We start from the raw sequence: 21,197 nt of genomic DNA, 5'->3' as shown, positions 1-21,197 counted from the left end.
TATTTACATTAACCCAAGTACTTATCGATGTACCTGCAACTTTCAATTCAACACAGATGAGACAAAAGTAAAACTAAATTGCTTCCAGGACATGTCAAAGTCTAAAAGGTGAAAAGAAAGCAAACACCTGTTAGGTCTTGCTAACTGTGATTTCCGACGTATTTTCTTATAAGTGACAGATTTTTTTTTGTTGTTTGTTTGTTTTTGCGGTACGCGGGCCTCTCACTGTTGTGGCCTCTCCCGTGGCGGAGCACAGGCTCCGGACGCGCAGGCTCAGCGGCCATGGCTCACGGGCCCAGCCGCTCCGCGGCATGTGCGATCTTCCCGGACCGGGGCACGAACCCGCGTCCCCAGCATCGGCAGGCGGACTCTCAACCACTGCGCCACCAGGGAAGCCCTAAGTGACAGATTTTTAAAAAAATACTTCTGAAGATGAATGCAGAACGCGGGCGCCAAAGAGAGTGTGCCTTTATGTGCGCTTTGACGTACGTCTGGGAAGACAGTAACCTTGTGAAAATGAGGCAGAAAAGCAATCAATGCTGTTTCTTATAGCCAGTAGAGTTACAAAGCCTAGATAAGCTTGCTGAATATAATTCCAAATAAAACCCCAAAGGGGAATCTTTTCATCATGACATATTTCAGAGAATAATATAAGTAACATCAGGATACCCACCGCCCAGATTTAACACATGTTAATATTCTGCCACATTTGCTTAAAACCTTTTCTCTTTCAAGAAGTAAGATGGTACAGATACATCTGAACCCTCCCCATCTCATTCCCCTTCCACTCTCCCCAGAGGCAACCTCTAGTGCTGAAATTAATTGCATCCGTTCATGTTTTTATACTTTTACTACGTATGGATGGATTCATAAACAAGTAGTTGCAAATTTTAAAAGAAGTCCTAAAATTCTTCTAGAAGCAAAAACTTGGAAAAGAGCCAAGAAGCATTTGAAAAGGAAGAATCATAAAAGATAACGGCACTCTCAAATAAAATATATGTCATAACGTCTGAGAGTGTGGTACTTACTGGCTAAAGAACAAACAGGTCAATAGCATAAAAGAGTTCAGAATAAGAAGCTATAAAATATTTTAAGGCAATGTCAGATATAGGTATCATTTCAAATCAGTGAGAGAACAACTACTAAATAATTATTTACCCTCAAAGAAGTACAAATTTTTTAAAAAGTTTCCGACAGACACAACAGAGTCTTCACAAAAGAGCATATTAAGATGACCAATACATACCTAAAAAGATGCTTAACTCCCTTAGTCATCTGGAACCAATTAAAACCACAACTGAATACTACACAGCCAACAGAATGGCCAAGATGAAAAATACAGAAAATACCTAGTTTGGCAAGAATGAGGAAAAATTCTGTACAAGCACTTGGGAAAACTACTGAACAGTATCTATTAAAGCTAAATATATGCAGCCCTAGGATGCAGCGATTGTATTCTAGGTACCTAACCAATAGAAATGTGCACACAGGTCCACCAAAAGGCAGGTACCCAACAGCCAACCCTCCTCACGCTGGAAACCATCCAGGTGCCCCTCAGCAGTAGAAGGGTTGAACAGAGCCAGCCCTTGGAGCCGGAGAAGTAACTGACCAGGACGTGAGACATCCTTTCCAGACACTGGTAGTGGTGGGGTTTTTTGGGGATTATTTTTATTTTATTTTTTTTAACTTTTTATTTTATATTGGAGTATAGTTGATTAACCATGTTGTGTTAGTTTCAGGTGTACAGCAAAATGATTCAGTTATACACATTCATGTATCTATTCTTTTTTCAAACGATTTAAATTGTTACATAATACTGAGCAGAGTTCCCTGTGCTATACAGTAGGTCCTTGTTGGTTACCCATTTTAAATATAGCAGTGTATACATGTTAATCCCAAACTCCCTAACTATCCCTCCCCTCCCTTCCCCCCGGTAACCATAAGTTTGTTCTCTACTTCTGTGAGTCTATTTCTGTTTTGTAAATGAGTTCATTTGTGTCATTTTTTTGAGACTCCACATGTAATGGGTATCAGATATCCTACGATATTTGTCTGACTTACTCCACTCAGTATGACAACCCAATCAAAAAATGGGCAGAAGACCTAAATAGACATTTCTCCAAAGAAAACATACAGATGGCCAAGAGGCACGTGAAAAGATGTTCAACATCGCTAATTATTAGAGAAATGCAAATCAGAACTACAATGAGGTATCCCCTCACACCAGTCAGAATGGCCATCATCAAAAAATCTACAAACAATAAATGCTGGAGAGGGTGTGGAGAAAAGGGAACCCTCCTGCACTGTTGGTGGGAATGTAAATTAGTGCAGCCACTATGGAGAACAGTATGGAGGTTCCTTAAGAACCTAAAAATAGAGCTACCACATGATCCAGCAATCCCACTCCTGGGCATATATCCAGAGAAAAACTGGTAGTGTTTTTTTTCTTGATCCGCGTGCTGTTTACATGATGTGTTCACATCGGGAAAATTCATCAAAGCTGCTCACTTACACTATGTGCACTCTTCTCTCTGCATATTACACTTCAGTGAAAAACATTTTAAAAATGAGGTGACGTTTTCACCGATCATATTTCCTTTAAAAAGATTTCACTCGTATTAATAAGCATTTCTGAAAGTGAGCACACATCAACAGCTGATGGAAATATAAGTTGCGACATTTCTTGGAGTTAATTTGATAAGAGGTATTCAGAGCATACAGATTGTTTAAGGATTTTCACCACATCCTTATTTACAAGTGGAAGAAGAACATAAATGATAAGAGGAGTGGGTGAATAAATTACATCCCCATTAAAGTCAGGTTGGAGAAAAGTAGCACATGACATAGGAATATCCCCCGAACATATGGTCACCTGAGCCTGTAGGACTTGACACAGAAAATGGAGGGAAAAAACCTGAAAATATACCAAAATGTTAACCAAGGTTATCTCTGGGTGGTGAGATTCCCGGACACGCCCATGTTTTTCTTTGTGCATTTCTAAATTTCCCAATGGGCAGGTATTCCTTTTATAAAACTCAACACACACACACACAAAAACTTCAAGAGAGAGGAAAGCAGAGAATAAGAAAGGTAGTTCTAAGGTCTCGGGCTGTGGTGAGCACGTCCTTCACTGCCCACACCCCTTTACGTTCCACTTTCACTGAAACGCTTTCGAAAATGCATTATGATTATGATTAGGATTAGGATTTTGGACGCTTGGAAGCACAGCTTGTGGGATCTTGGTTGCCCGGCCAGGGACTGAACCCAGGTCCTTGGCAGTGAGGGTGACGAGTCCTAACCACTGGCCTGCTGAGGAATTCCCTGAAAATTATTCTAATTATTTCCTGAAAATCTATCTAATTATTCTGAGGAATTCCCTGAAAATTATACTAATTATAGTATAAGGAACCATCTCACCTTCCTTGGAGGGTGCAGCATCTCCCCAAGGCAACCTGTGAAGGGCGGTGTCTTCTGGCCTTTGACTCTGCCCCCTTCCCTGGGCTGTATCTGAACAGCTCCCCCCTATAAATTCCATTCTCAAAAAATAACGACAAATATGGGTTACTTGAGAGATGCAGTGTTTAGGAGACTAGCAATCAAAGTTTATTGTATTCTTGGTTTTGTTTCTTTTTTTTCCACTCCAGAGTTTAAAGCGACTAAATTAGCATCAAAGAAATTTGCTAAAGCTCTCAGCGAGGCCGTGATAAAATGTAACGACATCAAACCAGATGCCAAACAGAGAACTAGGCAGACCCCTCTCGGAGGATGTTTGGGACGTTTAAAAGAGGACTGTGGTCTGGGAAGAGTTAGTCTCACACAAGAGTCAAATGTTCCTTCCAGCCATGCCCAAGTACTCCCAGGAAGACCAGTGCAGGAAATCAGGTCAGTAATGAATGATACCAGGTCTAAATCAAGGACACGCACATCTCAGATTTCAGAGGATCCACTGCTTTTGTGGCAACTCTGTTTAATTATCCGCAATTCAGTCAAAACGGGGCAAAAATCTCCCTACCCGTGCACCTGAAACTAATAGCTATAGACAGCCCTCCAAAATACTTGGTATTATTTTGACTTAACAGTGTGACCACACATCTTGGCCTAAACACAATCTTCGGTGGCTTTTAACCCAAGAGGGACACATACATGTGACTGATACAGGTTAAAGAGAATGGTGGATTTCCCTTTTTCAACTGAGATTATGTTAACTCATCCCTTTCAAGTGCCTCTCATCTACCTGACATCTTTCCTGTCTTTTTTCACTCTTCTAAATTCCTAGGGAACCTTAGGTGAATGTCGTAGACACAAGAGTTTCGTGGGGAAAAGCTCTTTAAATCAGATACTCAAGTTCTTCGTTTAAAACAATAAAGTAGGGCTTCTCTGGTGGCGCAGTGGTTGAGAGCCCGCCTGCCGATGCAGGGGACCTGGGTTCGTGCCCCAGTCCGGGAAGATCCCACATGCCGCGGAGCGGCTGGGCCCGTGAGCCATGGCCGCTGAGCCTGCGCGTCCGGAGCCTGTGCTCCGCCGCGGGAGAGGCCACAACAGTGAGAGGCCCGCGTACCGCAAAAAAAAAAAAAAAAAAAAAAAAAAAACCAATAAAGTGATGTGGAAGCAGTCTTTTGACTTCCTAATGTGTGGCCTCTATAAAGTAAGCTGGGTCACGACTATGGTTATCACATCACATTTTACGTGAGAAAGATTCATTTTCATCTCCCCTCACCCTTAAGAGGCTCTCTTCTCATAGACCATCATCCTTTCAAAGAGCAATTCTAATCATTCAATCAGTATTTCCCTGAAGGAAGTCAGAGCTCCAAAGCCTACCTGCAGACCCGTGGCTCTGGCAAATACTAGGTTACAAGTCTCTTTAAGAACCTGAAAAAAGAGGATATAGGCTCACGCCCATAAAGTCTTGCATAAAGTTATTTCAGAGGGTTGGTCCATTCTCTGAAGCATGAACGTCAAGGGTTCCTGGATTCCCAGTGAAGCCCCCATGCTGTAAAAGATGGTTCACTCCTCTTACATGCCATGCTGGCCTAGAGGTATCAGCCACCAGACTCAATGGTACTTATTCCTGAGTGCATGGTACTAGGAGCTAGGCTTTCCTAGGGTGTGGGACACTGACATCACCTTCATGAGAAAGAGTTTCTCTAAAAATTTAACTCTCAAGGACCTACTGCATAGCTCAGGGAACTATATTCAATATATTGTAATAACCTATAATGGAAGAGATTCTGAAAAAAGAATCTATCTCTATATATAGATATATATACATGTATATGTGTGTGTATATATGTAAAACTGAATCACTTTGCTATATATCTGAAACTAACACAACACTGTAAATCAACTATACTTCACTAAAAATTTTTTTAATTTAACTTTTTTAAGCACATATAATCTCTCACTTGTAACTAAAAATACCCCCCCCAATTAAAACAAGGTACCAAATTATACTAGCCCTTACATGTAAGATTTGTACTTGTATCATTAGTATACTCACGTATCATGAAGGTTTCGTATTTATTTTTATTTTATTTTATTTTTTTGCGGTACGCGGGCCTCTCACTGTAGTGGACTCTCCCGTTGCGGAGCACGGGCTCCGGACGCACAGGCTCAGCGGCCATGGCTCACGGGCCCAGCCGCTCCGCGGCATGTGGGACCTTCCCGCACTGGGGCACAAATCCGCGTCCCCTGCATCGGCAGGCGGACTCTCAACCGCTGCGCCCCCAGGGAAGCCCGAAGTTTTCATATTTAAACACTGACTTTCTCTGCACCCTCCTCCCACGCCCCCAGCAGTGTGAAAACCATTGATCCAGTCTAGTCTAGAATAGAAACAGAACAGTATTTTGTAGCCTGGTCCTAGCAAATATAACCACTTCTTTCTTAAGGTAAAAAAGGGTTTTTTTTCTTCTCAGCAACACGCTCCCGATCCTGAACTTCTTGAAAGATCAATAAGCAAAAGGAACATCTTTTTAACTAAATTATACAGTCTTCTTCTTAAAAAAAAAAATACAAAAAAGACTTCTGAAGTCTTTTCTTCAACGGACAGGGATGAGAGATTTGCAAACCACCTTCTTATCCTTCTTTTGCCTTATTGTCTGTTTTGCTCGAAAGAGAATCAAGATAGAGATATTTTTCATCTGTTTTAGCTAGATGAAGGCCGAGTAACAGGTACACACAGAATCTGTGCCCGTCTTCAGTCTGAAAAACCCAAATCAAACCAAACAGGAGACCACCGCATGCTGCACCAACACTAGACACAGCAAGAATAAGCATCAATAAAATTTTTTAAATAAAAATGAAATAAAATAATTCCTGCTACCAAATTGTACACTACCACTCTCCTATTACCCAAGATTTAAAAATCTGGGATTCCCCAATATTCAACCAATATATATGCTGATACGTGTGTGTATGTGTACATATTTATAGACATCTTTTTTTTCAATTCACCCAATTTTGGGGGTCAAGCTGATGGATGAAAATATTCTCAATTTGTGTGAAAGTGATCAAAGAAAATGCTTTCAACTGATGTGAAAAAGTTTCCCGTTAAGACGGTAGCTATTTTTCTCAAGCATGATTCCTTTTAATTGCGGAAAAGAGCCCAAAGGCTTTGTCAAGGGGCACATGTTTTCTATAAATCAAAACATAAATAAATGTGAGCTTATTTCACTAGGCGTACATATGGTTTTTGCTAAGCAAACTCTATTTATAAAACATTGTTAGCCTCCACCGGAACTGCTGTCAACATTTATAGGAAAGGAACTTTTCTACTGCTCTAAATCTTGCCAGAATTTGAAAACAAGCCTAGAAACATTAGTTTTTTTAAAGACAGATTTGATTTAAACTTAATGTGAAATGGGCCACTGTGTGTTTTCTAGTTTTTAAATGCTTGGAAGAAATCTTCAACTGAATATTAGATTCCTGTTTTACCAGAAAATGTTTACATTGCTGGAAGTCCCATTATTTTAACCATGCCTTTGTTGTATGCTTTCTAGAAGTTCTCTTTTGGTTACGGGCAAGAGTCTGGGATTCTTTTTCTTATCACTGCCAATAGAACAAAAATATTCTGTGAAAGGGGAGTCTTTGACATCCATTAAAGCTTAGTATTCATAATTGCCTCACCATCTCTTCCCAAAGGCTCATTTGCATGATCACTTCTCTTTAGATACTCACCCTACACTATAAACACATTTATCAGTCCTACTCAGAGAGCAGTTCTCAAAATGAAGCTCTCTATGAAAGAAATTAGCTCTAAGCAAGCAGGAGGCAATAGTCCTTGACAATCAACAGCAAACGATAGAAGGTAACAGTCACTTTAATATAATTCACGTTCTCCATTTTCCATTCAACTTTTCTTCCTTGGGCTGCAGAGCCTCCCAAAACAGAATTTTTTTCAATGCTTTTGCAATCAATCCCCACCCCAGGTGGATCTAAGCCAATAGTTACAGTACAGTCAAGAGCAGTTCCAGAAAGAGATCTCTCAGGCTCTCTCTCGGTTTTTTTATGATTTTCTTTCAAGCTGCATCTTCCCCAGTTGTAAGATTTGTCACCTCTTGGCATGAAATGCATTGGTTTTTCTTTTTCAATGGCAAGAGGAAAAATGTTAGATAGTTCCATAAAAATAACTAAAAGAACTTAAAAAGTCCTAAAATCATAAATTTCCAAGGTAATAACATATTTAAATATATTTAATGTTGACCTAACATGTAATTACCTATATATGCTTAAACGGCTTTGGAAACAATGGGACTGTTTTCACTCTCAAATACTATCCCAATTTAAATTCCCAAATACTTACCCCAATTTATATAGCGAACTCTACTTCTCTGCAGCATACTTAAAGGGGAAGACTGCTTATAAAAGGCAGCCATGGTTCCAATAAACTTAAAAAAAAAATAGACATAGATAGACAGATCCAGAAGAAAAAGATATCATTTTTTTATATATCATTTTTATATATCATTCTTTTATCTTTTTATATATCTTTTTTTTATATATCATTCTTTTCTCTAATTTTACAGAAATGAAGAGCTAGCTACCCTAATGGTAGACACTAATGAATTGGAAATGATAAGGAAAGGCAGAATTCTCTAGAACTTCTGTACCTAATCAATCACCAGAGACCAGTGACATCATTAGAGCCTTTGATCACAGCTCCTCTTTCAAGCTCAGATGGGACTGGATTGATCCTTGCTGGCTCTGAGAATGGAGAAACACCTAAGAATACAATTCACCATGAAACATGAGAGTCATCAGCATCTCTTCCCCTCCTTGGAGAGGAACAAGAGAGCACATTCCAAAGCAGCCCAACACCAAACAATAGAGCCCCCTCATTAAACCCAAACCGAATTCCCATCTTACTAGGATTCCCAGAGCGCTTTAAGAGAGGGACAGACAATAAGCTACTTTTCCTTCAGTTTGGTCCTCCTCGCCCACTATACCCACCCAGGACAAGCCCCAAATCCCTTCACCCTAGGGGTGGAGGAGAGAATCTGGGGATTTTTTTCCCCATTCTCCCCATTACAAAAGCACTTAATTCAGAACTGCCCTTTCTACTTGTGAATTTCACTTTATAGGTCTTTACTAAAAAATGCTGGTGACTTGGACAAAAAGACAGTCTTCAGATACAACGCTGGCTTTCTATAATTTCAAAATACTTGGATTGCAATCACTCATAATGTTCTGATCTGAAATGGTCCCTTGGGTAAGGAAAACTTTTCATCGACCTTGACGACTTGAGTTCCATAGTTGTTTGTTTTTTTTCCCCCCCTCCTTATTGGTAATCCGAATCTAATTGCGTTTCGGGAACACTGGTGGGGGGGGTGGGAAATGTAGTTTATTATCTCCCTCATCAGATGATCAATGATTTCATTAATAAGACAGATAACAAAACTGTCATATCATCGACACTGTTATGAAAGATGATCCTAGCCTCCCGCTCCATTTTCCAAGGTCCGGGGTTCTCTGTGGCAGCTCTGAGTCCATTCAATATTTTCCACAGACAGAGAAAAGTGAAAATCCATTTTGAAACCAATTTCAATTAGGATCCAGAAGCTGTTATCACAGGTGTCGCAGAATGGGCCCGTAAGTGGAAATGTCGCCTATCCATTCTGAAATGAAACCTTATCAGGCACTACAAAGATGGCTGGGGACAGCCTATCTGTAAATTACTTTTCGTCCTGTGTTAACTCAACCTTAGTCCTGTCATATGGAATTCTTTCCATCTACTAGTAATAATCTAATGACTAACTAGACACAGCACCCAAATGGCTTTCAGTCGGACAGGGCTGTCCCCTGAAACATGGGTATAAAAAAAAAAAAAAAAACCACACTCGGGCCAGTGGGCCAGCAAAGGGCTAGGCGTGCTTTAAATGATAGAACTAAAAGTTTATTATGGGAAATAAAAGAAGCCCCGTCTCCACCCATTGCATTCCTGGTGATTTTTCAATTGCAAACTCCAAGGCCCCGTGATTTCATTAATGCAGCACCCAAGTCGGGAGGCTTTTCTCTCACATCTTTCAGACTCCTTTTAGCAAATTATCCCATGACGGCGGATTTATTCAGTCAAAGACCTCGGACTTTGAGAGGCAACAAAAGAATCAAGAGACTTTCTGGTCCACCTGCCTGGCGAATGATGAGGCAGGGAAAAGTCTCCCCCAGAGAAACCAATCAAACCATTGTGTGGCACAGTCAGACCTTTTCAACTGTCAAGCCAGAGAGCAGGGGAAGAGATGAAAGAACGCAGGATGAAGCTACCATTTACGGAACCATGTGGGAATGGTCTCCTAAGATTTAATAATTGGGATGGAACTCAACTTTCTACAACTAAAGGGAGAAAAAAAAAAAAAAGAAAGAGACCAAGAAGAGGAAAGAGTCAAAGAAAGAGAAAAAAAAAAAAAAAGAGTGAAAAAGAACAGCAGCCTAAGTCAGAGTAAGAATAACTTTTATAGAAAAATTTCCCCTACCTGAGATGAAGTCCTATCTATAAAAGTAAAGGGGAAAAGAATGATTTACCAAAAAAAAAAGAGAAAGACTTAACAAAGCCTTGGATACTTTCCTTCTAGGTTAGAGCTGCATTAAATGTTCTCATTCTAACACACTCCTGCTCATTCATAGTAGCAAAACAACAAAAACAAAAAACCCTCATTAATATGACTGCCTTGTAGTTTTAAGTATAAAATGGCATCTTCAACTGGCCTAAAAGGAAACAATACATTGACTGGACACTCAAAAAAGACTCAGACTGGCAGAGACAGAAGGTTATATGTTTCTGGGCAGTGTTTAAGAACATGTTAGTTCTACTACTAATTCTATATGACATATTTAGATAGAAAGGAAAAGAAAACTCACAGTGAGTATAGCGAACAGGATCTAAAAACTCACGGATTTTTTTAAAAACAAAAAAACCCATAACATCAAGCAACTTCTACAGTTCTAACGCTTTCTATTATGATCAGTGACTCATAAGGTAACTATTACTACACTGAGTTTAAAAACAAGTATTTGTCAAAATTTGGGGGGGACGGGCCTGGAACCGTTCGTTCTGTGCCTTGACTGTGGCGGTAATTACAGAACTTTATGGATCTGTCAAAAGTGTACACCAAAAAAAAGTAAATGGTGCTGTATGTAAAGTTTTAAAAATAGAAATTACAGCAGGGGGATTTGGCAAGATTTCCACGTAAATACGACAAAGGGAAGGGTTTTGCTTTCACCATCACCCACCTCCTTCTCTGCCTGGGACCCTCGTGGTTCCCAACGCTCCCGGTCTCACCCTCTAGCAGCCCTGGAACAAAAGCCCTCCCCCCAAGTAGGGGCTCAAAGTGGTACCCAGCAGAAGGCCACCGAGATACTTCCCCAGAGAGACACTGCCCTCCCACAGGCTGCATTTTGGCCCCGAGTTTCAACTCTTTGGTTCCTGTTTCTGATTCTGACCAATTTATCTCTGAAAATGTGGAATACTCACATCACTGGATCACAAGAAATCAGGGCAACCCAGAAACTTCCCACAAGCTGAACACATAATGCTGTGGCTTCTTTTCACTCCCAAGTCTGGAAAACTGTGGCAAGAAGGGGTTGAGATTTATTCCTGATTTCTCGGAGCACCCAAGAATTGTTTTCGGAGGAGAAATCCAATAGCTATACGCAAGAGAAAAGAGCAGCCTTGCCCTCAGGGAAGCCCATTTGCACAGAATTACTGACTTTATCCCATAATGGGAAGGCGTATTTATGAATGAGGGGTAGGCCTGAAAATGTGATTCTTTAAATCCAACTTGTGCCAATTTCAGGATCAGTGATTTGAGGTACTGTTTCCTGATCCCAGCTCCTACCATTTCCTTGTCTGTGAAGCTAGGTCCTGATGGCCCCCACATTTTAAAGATTTTCTGTAAGCCAACACCCTCTAACTCTCTCCATCGGATTCAAGCTTAACCATGCACAGATTATTAACAAATGATATTGTGTTGAAAGGAGTGAGATGAAAAGTGTCACTATATTAAATCCTGCCAGATTTTATCCAGAAGAGGCTATTACTATTCCTAAAAATAGCTACCATGTTTGAGTCCTTACTGTGCCAGCCTCAGAGATGTTAAGTTATTAGCCCAAGATCACACAGTGATAAAGTGGCTGAGCCAGGGTCGAACCCTGGCATCCACACCACTGCCGCTCTGCACATGCCCCCTGCCCCACTGAGCCGAGGAAAGCTCTGGCAGGTCTGTGTACTCTGTAGGCTGGGGCCCTCCAAGCCCAAAATACTAAAGGAGGATGAGGTGGAGGCAGGGAAAAGACAAACCAGGTGCCATGTCGAAAAGTTTCAAGTGTTATGTGGAAGGTGGGAGGGATGAATAAATGGGGCATAGGGAAATTTGAGGGGTGCAACTAGTCTATAATGGCAGCTACAGGACATTATATATTTGTCAAAACCCATAGGACACACAACACAAAGAATGAACCCTCATGGAAACCATGGACTGTAGTTAATCATCGTGTATCTATATTACTTCCTCAATTGTAACAAACGTATTACACCATTACAAAATGTTAAAAGGGAAACTGGGAGGGGGGAAGGGGTATATAAGAACTCTGTGTACTTTCTGATCAATGTTTCTGTAAATCTAAAACTTCTCTAAAATATAGTCTATTGATAAAAATAGTAATACATAAAATAAGCCTCCCAAAACCAAGTGTTATTAGGTAGCTCCCCAAAGGACACAAGATCATATGGAAAGATGGAGGGCAGAGTCGCATTTGAGAAGAAGGTAAACATGCAACGTGCCCCGATGTTAAGAATAAAGGTCATTCTATGCAGGAGCAGTGTGACGGCAAGGAGCCCTTCCAACTGGCTAAAGCACAGGTTATAGATGGGAAAGCAGAGTCGCAGTAAATCAGATTGGAGAGACTGGAGAGGCAGACTGGGGTCTGATTTTGGAAGATAACTCAATATTAAGCGAAGGGTATTTTTTTTTTTTTTTTTTTTTTGTGGTACGCGGGCCTCTCACTGTTGTGGCCTCTCCCGTTGCGGAGCACAGGCTCCGGACGCGCAGGCTCAGCGGCCATGGCTCACGGGCCCAGCCGCTCCGCGGCATGTGGGATCCTCCCAGACCAGGGCACGAACCCGTGTCCCCTGCATCGGCAGGCGGACTCCCAACCACTGCGCCACCAGGGAAGCCCTAAGCGAAGGATTTTGAATTTTATTTTATAAGTAGCTGGGACTCACTGAAGGTTCTAGAGTAGGGGTATGGCATAACCGTAAAAAGATTAATTGGGTAAGAGCAACTCCATGAATCAGGGCCGAGCGATTGGAGAGAAGGTCACTTTAACTGTCTAGGCATGAGGTAGTGAGGTTTGAAATAGCATTGTGCAGTAGGGTGGCCCAAAGGGACACGTGGGTGAATAATTACAGAGGAAAATCTACCAGGACCTCAAAACTGGTAGGACACGGGAAGCCGGAGGTTGGAAGGGGTCAAAGGTGACCGTGGGGTTTCAAGCCTGGATGACCACAGGAAGCTGATACACTCAGCCAAAATAAGAAGACAGAGGCTGCCAGGTAAAGGAACACATGAGTCTGGAGCTCAAAAGAGTCAGCGCTCTTATGAGAATCAGATTATTTGCCATGAGTTAGTTGGCTTAAAAACATGAAAGCTCTTTTAAAAAGCGTAAAATTTAATGCAGCACAAACTACCCTATAAATGGGTACCACGAACCTGAAAGGAAACAGTTTACCCCAAAAAAAGACTCAAGAAAAGGGATGTACCATATGCTGTTTCTAGTGTTAAGACATATAATCAATGGTAGTTTTCAAGGTTAAAGAAATCAAAATAAATTTTCTCAAAATTGCCTTCCCTATTTTCTGGCTTGAGAAGGCATTTGGAAGGAAGGTAGAGAAAAAAAAAAATTTTAATAGTTCTTCCTTAAGATGTGTAAACTCGGTCATTTGGGGGCTCTGTGAAACACCTTGAACTATTTTTCGGACAGAGTCCAGCAAATTTAAAATTACTTTTGCCAAACGTTTTCCCCTTAATTTCAAAACCTATGTATATTTTCAAGAAAACACGATCGTTTTGTTTTGGATTCGTAACATTTAATTCATCCCCATGCTTTGTCTTAATAACGATGGCTAAGCTCTTACCGTGCGCAGTCCTACCAGAAAGGTACAGGCATTGCCTCACTTAATCCACCTGGAGATGCTGTGAAGTGGGTCTAATTAGTATCTTGCTAAACAGATGAGGAAATTGAGACTTTGAGAAGTGAATTTGCCCACACGCACCAAGCTAGTCCTTGGTGTTGCCAGAACTCAGTCCAAACTTTCAACCCAAACCCCAGGGGTGCTCCTATCCAACACCCTACAGTGTGAAACCACGTTATCTGAAAGTCCTTTCCATCTATCTGTCCATCTGTCATGTGCTAGGAAATGGGATGTGGCCAAGAAAAAAGGGATTGAACATCTAAAGGGACAGGAAACCTAAAACTCACAACCTACAGGCTTTCTGCTGTGAACTGTCCACCCACTTCTGAGCAGAATTAGGTACATAAACTCTTACCATAAAAAAGGACAAAAAGAGACAAGAGATCTTGGCGGTGAACAGCCGATGAATTCCCAACTCTTAACAAAATTCTGAGCTATCTTACTCCCAGCCAGGAGACCAACAGATATCCTGATTAACACTCATAGGAGTTACTGGACAGTCTGAAAGAAAATCACAAGGCCAGGAAGTGACCAAAAGTTAAAATTAAAAAAAAAAAAAAGTATCTCTTACATATTTGCAAACCACAACACTTTCCCCTTAGAAACCTCAAAGAATTTTTTTTTTAAGCAGAGGAGAACCAAGCCCTCCTTTTGAAAGAATCAAAGTGAACAGGGAACTTCCTCTCCATTATTAATCTATCAACTTTGGTTTCATATTGCATCACCATTAAGATAATTTCTGCTTTGTATCACTTTAAGGTATGTTCCCAATAACTATCAGATCTGATAAAAGATCCCCAAAGCAGGACCTACATATGCTTATTATTAGCTGCTTTCTCTTTTAAAGCAGAGTGGTAGGTTAATAAGAAATATCAGATTACTCCTTTAAAAAAAATCATAGGCCAAAAATGAAATAAAACATTTCACACTGAAAAGTCAGTATTTGCAAGTCGTTAAAGGAAATTTTATAGGACAATGAGAATGTTTAATACGTTGGAACACCTAGATTAAAACATGTCTATTATTTACAAAACACAATATGCAGCTTGGAAAGTAATGAATCCATACCTGAAAAAAACAGATCATTAAGGCATTTTACTTAAGGTACTAGCATATTAACAGATTTGAGATTTTTAAGTAAACCATGACACCTAAGATATGAATGCACACTTTATATGTGAAAGACACCATCTTGGACGCCAGAAATGATCATTTACGTGTCAGTTGCACTGAACAAATATTCAGAAAACTGAATGTCTTCTCTTTTGTCATTTATGTTTCATAAATAACACTAGAGCTTAAAATCAAACTATAACACATGAAGCAAACACTGTGGTTCCTGAGTAAGTATACTGAATGCTTCATATGTTGATATAGGTTCTTAAATGTTACAAAAATCAGTTTGGCTGTGTTTTACCCATAGAAGATTTAGAACAGTTTTTCACTTGTGTTATTTTAAATTTCAAGGTTTAAAGGCAAATCCTTCCTCAAAATGTCGTTTAAGGTTTTTGAACCATACATTTTGGTTCGTGTGTATGTGTGCGTTTAAACAGAACTCTGTATGACTGTTATTCTAGGAGTAGATACCTGGCTGAGAAAAGTAAGAAAACAGATCTGTAAGGACATGCAGAGGAATGTGCATGGTCTGGCTGGAAGGCTCACAATCAGGAATAAACTGCAGCACATAATGGCTGGAAAAGTTAATTAAGTCAACGTAACAGCGCCAATAGCGAAACGTTTTTGTTTGTTTTATTTTAATCTTGAAATTGTGGACGGGAGAAGAAATACACAGGTTACCTCCGTAATATATCTTGGTGAGGAACTCATTTTTCATTGTTCATTTACAAGTCTCTGAATTGCAGAACTTTGTAAGGAAAGCCTAAGAACCCCCTGGGAACAGTAGCAATTGGTACTACCTATTATAGGATCCAAGTAATTTTCACTTCCTTTTTGTGAAGAGCCTCAGTGGAGGTATCCAAGCCCTTCTGAAATGTTTGCAGAGAAAAGACAGAACGGGAGACAGACAGAATAGACAGACGGATGGATGACCATAGCAATGACAGTATACCAACCTTTGAAAGCTTGCCCCCCACACCAGCTCTTACACCCAAACCAAACCACAGACCAAAGCCCCCAGACTAGCTGTGTGACCAGAGCTGAGAGCAAAGGGCAGCGTGCCACCAGGTAGAAGCTGGCAGAACAGAGAATTTGGGCCATTCCACACCCTCCTAAGCATGATCCTGGGGCCATAAAGAGGCTCTGAACTAGTTAGATGAATCCTGCCGAGGACTTTGTAAAAAAAAAAAAAAAAAATCATTACAATTATTCGCATTGCTTATGGAAAGCAATCACAAAGAAAAAGGTTTATTTGTTTCAATTTTTCCCACCTTTAAACTTGTTTGCTGGTTTTCCTGGAATCTTCCAGCAGGATTGCCATTGATATTTCAAAAACCACTTCCATTTTTCTTTATTTGGTTGGCTCTTTATTTTATTCCAAAACAAAAAGCAGTCAATCTCTTACAAGAAATAGAACACTGAAAAAATGGTCAGAGCTCACAGGATTCTAGGACAGCTATCATTCACGCAGAAGCCCTGCAAACCTGACTAATGAGGTTTTTGCCCCAAGATAGGACGTGTCTTACACCCATTTAGGAGGTGCTTCAAGGACCCGAGCTCATCAGGGTGGGAAGCCCGTGGAATTCGGTTTCGGAGTCAGTTCTGTGGTTACTTCGGACTCAAGGACTAACTTTTATAAACCATGACTGTTTCTTCCCTGGATACTTGTTCCCCAGTGGCTTCCTGGCTGCTGGGCTGATTCGGTTAGTTCTGTTCCTGGTCACCCTAAGCAGGTTAATGGGCAGAACTCATGGTCAGAGCAGCTCCAGACAAAGGCAACGGCACCAAATATCTGCCCAGCAGGTGTCCAATGGCCGGAATCGCCCAAGTGGCAGCACCTTCGTAAGGACAGATCGCTATTGTTACTCTGCTGAAATTCCCAGAAAGGACAGTGGTTTACGGAGGCTCCACGTGGTGCAGCCTATTCTCACGCACACACTTACACGCTCACTCACTCACACGCACTCACACTCACACACACTGCTATAAAAATCACCCAACGTTGATGCTGCGTGAAGCATGATATCCAGAAAGCGATTATTCCTACAAATTTGCTATTAAAATTACCAAATCACCTACATGGCACAGACTGATTCTATTTCTGAAATAGACGTGTCTAATTTTTACAAATTCCAGAGAAAAGGAACAAGGGCCACAGCATGCTTTTTTAAGGAGAAAATATGCCTTCTATAACCTCATCACAGGAATAATGCAAAAATCTGGCTCTATTAAAATAAGCTCTAGTCCTGAGTTGAAAGACCACGAATCAAGAAAGAAATACAGTTTCGTATGTATGTAAAGTAAATTCATTATTTTAACTCAGACATAAATAGATCTCCCTGAAGGATCAATTCAAAATGGGACTCATTAGCCGAAAGGTTTAATGCCAGCCCCTCCCCTGGCCCGGTCAAGCCAGCAGTGCGCACTGGTGACATCGGGGAAGGAGAAAAGTGAGCAGCACACACTGTGGACCGGGATGGGCACAGAGGGCAGGGCCAGGCAATGCCACAGTTCAGACAGGAAGGTGCAGCTTTTTTATTGGATGTCTGCCCTCACAGCCTATACTTCTGGGCTGTTACCTTCCAAAGCAGATTCTCACTCTCCCATTGTATGTAAAAAATTGGAGGGGCTTCCCTGGTGGCGCAGTGGTTTAGAATCTGCCTGCCAATGCAGGGGACACGGGTTCGAGCCCTGGTCTGGGAAGATCCCACATGCCGCGGAGCAACTAAGCCCGTGCGCCGCAGCTACTGAGCCTGCGCGTCTGGAGCCTCTGCTCCGCAGCAAGAGAGGCCGCAATAGTGAGAGGCCCGCGCACCGCGATGAAGAGTGGCCCCCGCTCGCCGCAACTAGAGAAAGCCCTCGCACAGAAACGAAGACCCAACACAGCCAAAAATAAATTTTAAAAATTATAAAAAATAAAATTAAAAAAAAGTGGAAATCAGCCTAGTCAAATCTTTTTGGAATAAATAAAATATAAATGCACAGGGAGGGAGGGCGCAGGTTGGCTCAGCAGATGCAAAACCTTGTGCCCAGGTAGGCAGTGTCCAGGACTGAGACCAGCCCATTCTTCCTAAGGGCACATGGCAAAGCGGAGAGCGATTCGCAGAGGCCAGGGGTGGCTATGAAATCTACGAAAAGCCAAGGCGCTGCTGGCCTTCCAGAGCCGAAAGGCAGGGAAAGGAAGTGAAGGTTACTCTTAACTTATTCAGTCTGTTTTTACCAGAGGGGGCTCTGGAATTTATTTTCAGTGCTCCATGCTTGAATTGAAATGCCTCTCAACACTTTGCTTAAAATATTAAAACATACAGCATGTAAAACAGTTGGCTTTCTGTATCTCTAAACGCAAATTAAGGACGTTAAATTTTTATATGCCAACAGCAAAACCTGCAACTCAGAAACTAGATGAGGCTCAACCGTTAACAACTTTTAAAATCCTTTCGAGCGGACTCCTTAGGGTTTGGGGTCTGCAGGGGACCCTATCACTAATTTGGACAAGGCAACTCTTGTGTCTTTTGTAATAACTGATAACTGATTATTCCGACGAGTAGAGACTTTCCATGTGAAATGCAGAGTATTTTGAACCCCAGCCAGACTCATCAAGATGATTTCCAAAATGCCAAAACAGGAACTTCCTATAATAAATAACCTATCACATTTACATCTCGAATTAGCAAATCTGGAAGAAAACGTGTAGTTTCAGCGCCAAAACAGAGATGGCTAAAGCCTGGCCACCCCGAGCCCGCACCCCAACCTCCACCTCCATCTGCGCTCTTCAGCTCTCAGAGCACAAACACGGGTCCAGGTGCAAATGCTCAACTCGCAAGGAATGCAGAGCACAGAAAAGGACTGTAGGCTTGGCTGTTGGTAATCCCCGTGGCCGCTCACCATTGGAAGTGGTGCTGGAGGCCACGGCTTTCTCGCTGACGTCTGGTCGAGTGGAGTATTTCACTATGGAATTCTCCACTTTCTTCTTCTCAGTGGTCGTGGAGCTCTGGGACTGGGCCTCCATGACGCCTTCTCATTACTTCAGCTCTGGGCGACCAGGAACCCCTACAAAAACAGCAGCGCCATCAATTTCAAATAAGAAGGGGAAAAAGGAAATCCCACTCCGAAGGCCACTTCACCTGTCACCTGAGGAGGTGCCTGGAGCATCAGCTGATTCAAAATCTGGAAGCCCCTTACCCGCTGGCTTTCTTGCAAAAAGGCCTCAAAGTGCTAGTAACAAGCCAGGCGAATTCTGTCTACACGTGCAAAAGGAGGAGAAAGGGACTTGTCCACAATGTGGGACTTCTCCCCAAATCCTACTGGGCATTTGTTATTAAATGGTCTAAATATCTCCATCTTCAGCTGTGTTTACGGCGAGAAGTCCAAGCGTCACATTACTCCTTCAAGCCACATCTACAAATGTCTCCGACATTTATAAGAAAGTGGCCACTTTTCTATGAAGGGGCAGTAGGACAACTTTCCAAGCCAGGGAAGTTTTTTAGTTATTAGTTAGATGTTTTAAAGAGTGACCGACAATTTCTCCCATCCAAGCCCAACTCCAAATTCTGAATCAGAGAATTCTGGTCGATGATTTTGCTTCCCTCACCAAGATATGTGAATCGCAACATGCCTCTTAAACCTAATTCTTTCAGGAAAACCATACACTTTAAGCTTTCTTAAAACAGCAGAACGTTTCCATTCATTTAAGTTACATTTTTAAAACAAACAAAGGTGATAGAACAACACACTCTGGATCCCACAGGAAAAGGCAAAAGATCACCCACAGCAAAGGCTGGAACCACTTAAGAAATATTAAAACTCAGCTAAAGGCAAGGGCAGTTAGTCTGTCTTTCACCAGCTTCATTCATGTGATAATCGTCCTAACTCATCATTCATCAATTTTCACTCTGTTTGGTTCCCGTTCTTTTTTAGCAGTCATGATCTACACCTACGAAGAATACAAGAGAAGATGACAAGTCTCCTCTCTACCACGTTTCCCTCAAGCTCTCTAGATTGTGGGCATTTCTTCCGTGGAGTCACCTGCCTGTTTTCTACATTTAGCGGAGGCCACCGTGTTCCATCAAAACAAGGATGAGAGAAATAAAACAAGCGAGTGCTTCACAGACTAAAAGAGTTAAAGTACCAGACGGAAGATTTTTAGTCATCCTTAACTCAAACTTGCAAGGGAACTGCAATCTGGGATAAGTAACTGGAAAAGCTGAAGGCCCAGAGGCCTCATGGCCCTGGAGCACCAGTTCTTCCAGTAACTTCCATTTCTTTTCTTGATTATCCAGTGGCATTCACCGTAAAACACACAAGTTATTTACACCAGCTTTTCTAGAATAAAAAAGACAAAAAGACGCCCTAGGTTAAATGTACATATCAATTATAAGATCCACTCTGAATGCAGAAACATCCCTCAAAGAGTCCCCACAGGGGCTTCCCTGGTGGCGCAGCGGTTGAGAGTCCGCCTGCCAATGCAGGGGACACGGGTTCGTGCCCCGGTCCGGGAAGATCCCACGTGCCGCGGAGTGGCTGGGCCCGTGAGGCATGGCCGCTGAGCCTGCGCGTCCGGAGCCTGCGCTCCGCAACGGGAGAGGCCACAACAGTGACAGGCCCGTGTACCACCAAAAAAAAAAAAAAAAAAAAAAAAAAAGAGCCCCCATAGATCACAACAGTGAAGGAATATAGACCTTCTTTTCTCAAGGCTGCCACGGTACACAAGTCCACAGGGGAGGGCTTGATTGGCACCCCCTGGAGTTGTCCAGTGCCTCAGTTTCCTCATCTGTCACATGACAGTGTCACACAGTGGGACTTCACCTTGGGGGTGGGAATGGGGGGTGTCCAGTCCTCTTTAAGCATATGTTAAAACTTACGGACCCTCTCCCCCCAGAATCCCCTTAAGTGCACCAAAAACTGTCCATTTGATTTCCAAGGGATCACAGGCCCTCCAAACCAGTTAAAGAACCCCTGAAGGAGAAATTCTCAACCACCCCTTCTAGCTCTACCAAGCTCAGAATGAGTCTCTAAATTTTTTACATGCTCCCCCCAAACTGACTTAAAGATCATTTTTAAAGCATGCCACGAGAACAATTCAACCCACTCCATGGCACTGTTTCTCAGCGTGGTACAAAAGCCACCTGCATCAGCCTTGTTTCGGTGCTTGCAGAACATTCAGAGCTGCAGGTGCAACCCCTGAGGCCTCTGAGGTGACCCCTGGAACCTTTATCTGAACAGCACTGGTGACTATCAGCTTCAGTGAAGCTCGCAGACAACTGCTCTACCTATTTTTTGTTTGCTGCTCTGTACCCAATACTGTAGGTGGTCCTCACTGAAGTCTTGGCACATTGGATGAAGTACTGAATTCCAACAGCCCAAAAGAGCCTATCCCAACTGCCATCCCGATAATGAACTC

General features: G+C 42.0%; 1 protein-coding gene across 3 annotated transcripts in view; it reads right to left on the bottom strand.

Moving 5' to 3' along the window:
- The window catches only part of GLI3 (GLI family zinc finger 3), a 286,977-nt gene that overhangs the window by 253,722 nt on the left and 12,058 nt on the right, over positions 1-21,197 (bottom strand). For 2 of the 3 annotated variants that reach the window (XM_033862873.2, XM_019940662.3), the window contains exon 2: positions 18,683-18,847. In XM_033862873.2, the coding sequence (XP_033718764.1) occupies positions 18,683-18,806 (124 nt within the window). In that variant the 5' untranslated portion in view covers positions 18,807-18,847. Of the gene's footprint in view, positions 1-14,036; positions 14,183-18,682; positions 18,848-21,197 lie in introns of those variants that run through there. The other variant, XM_073809535.1, reaches the window with a different exon arrangement.

Source organism: Tursiops truncatus, chromosome 9, assembly GCF_011762595.2.
Source record: "Tursiops truncatus isolate mTurTru1 chromosome 9, mTurTru1.mat.Y, whole genome shotgun sequence".
Classification (NCBI taxonomy): domain Eukaryota; kingdom Metazoa; phylum Chordata; class Mammalia; order Artiodactyla; family Delphinidae; genus Tursiops; species Tursiops truncatus.
Note: the sequence above shows the minus strand (reverse complement) of the source record. Positions and strands in the feature narration are given on the sequence as shown.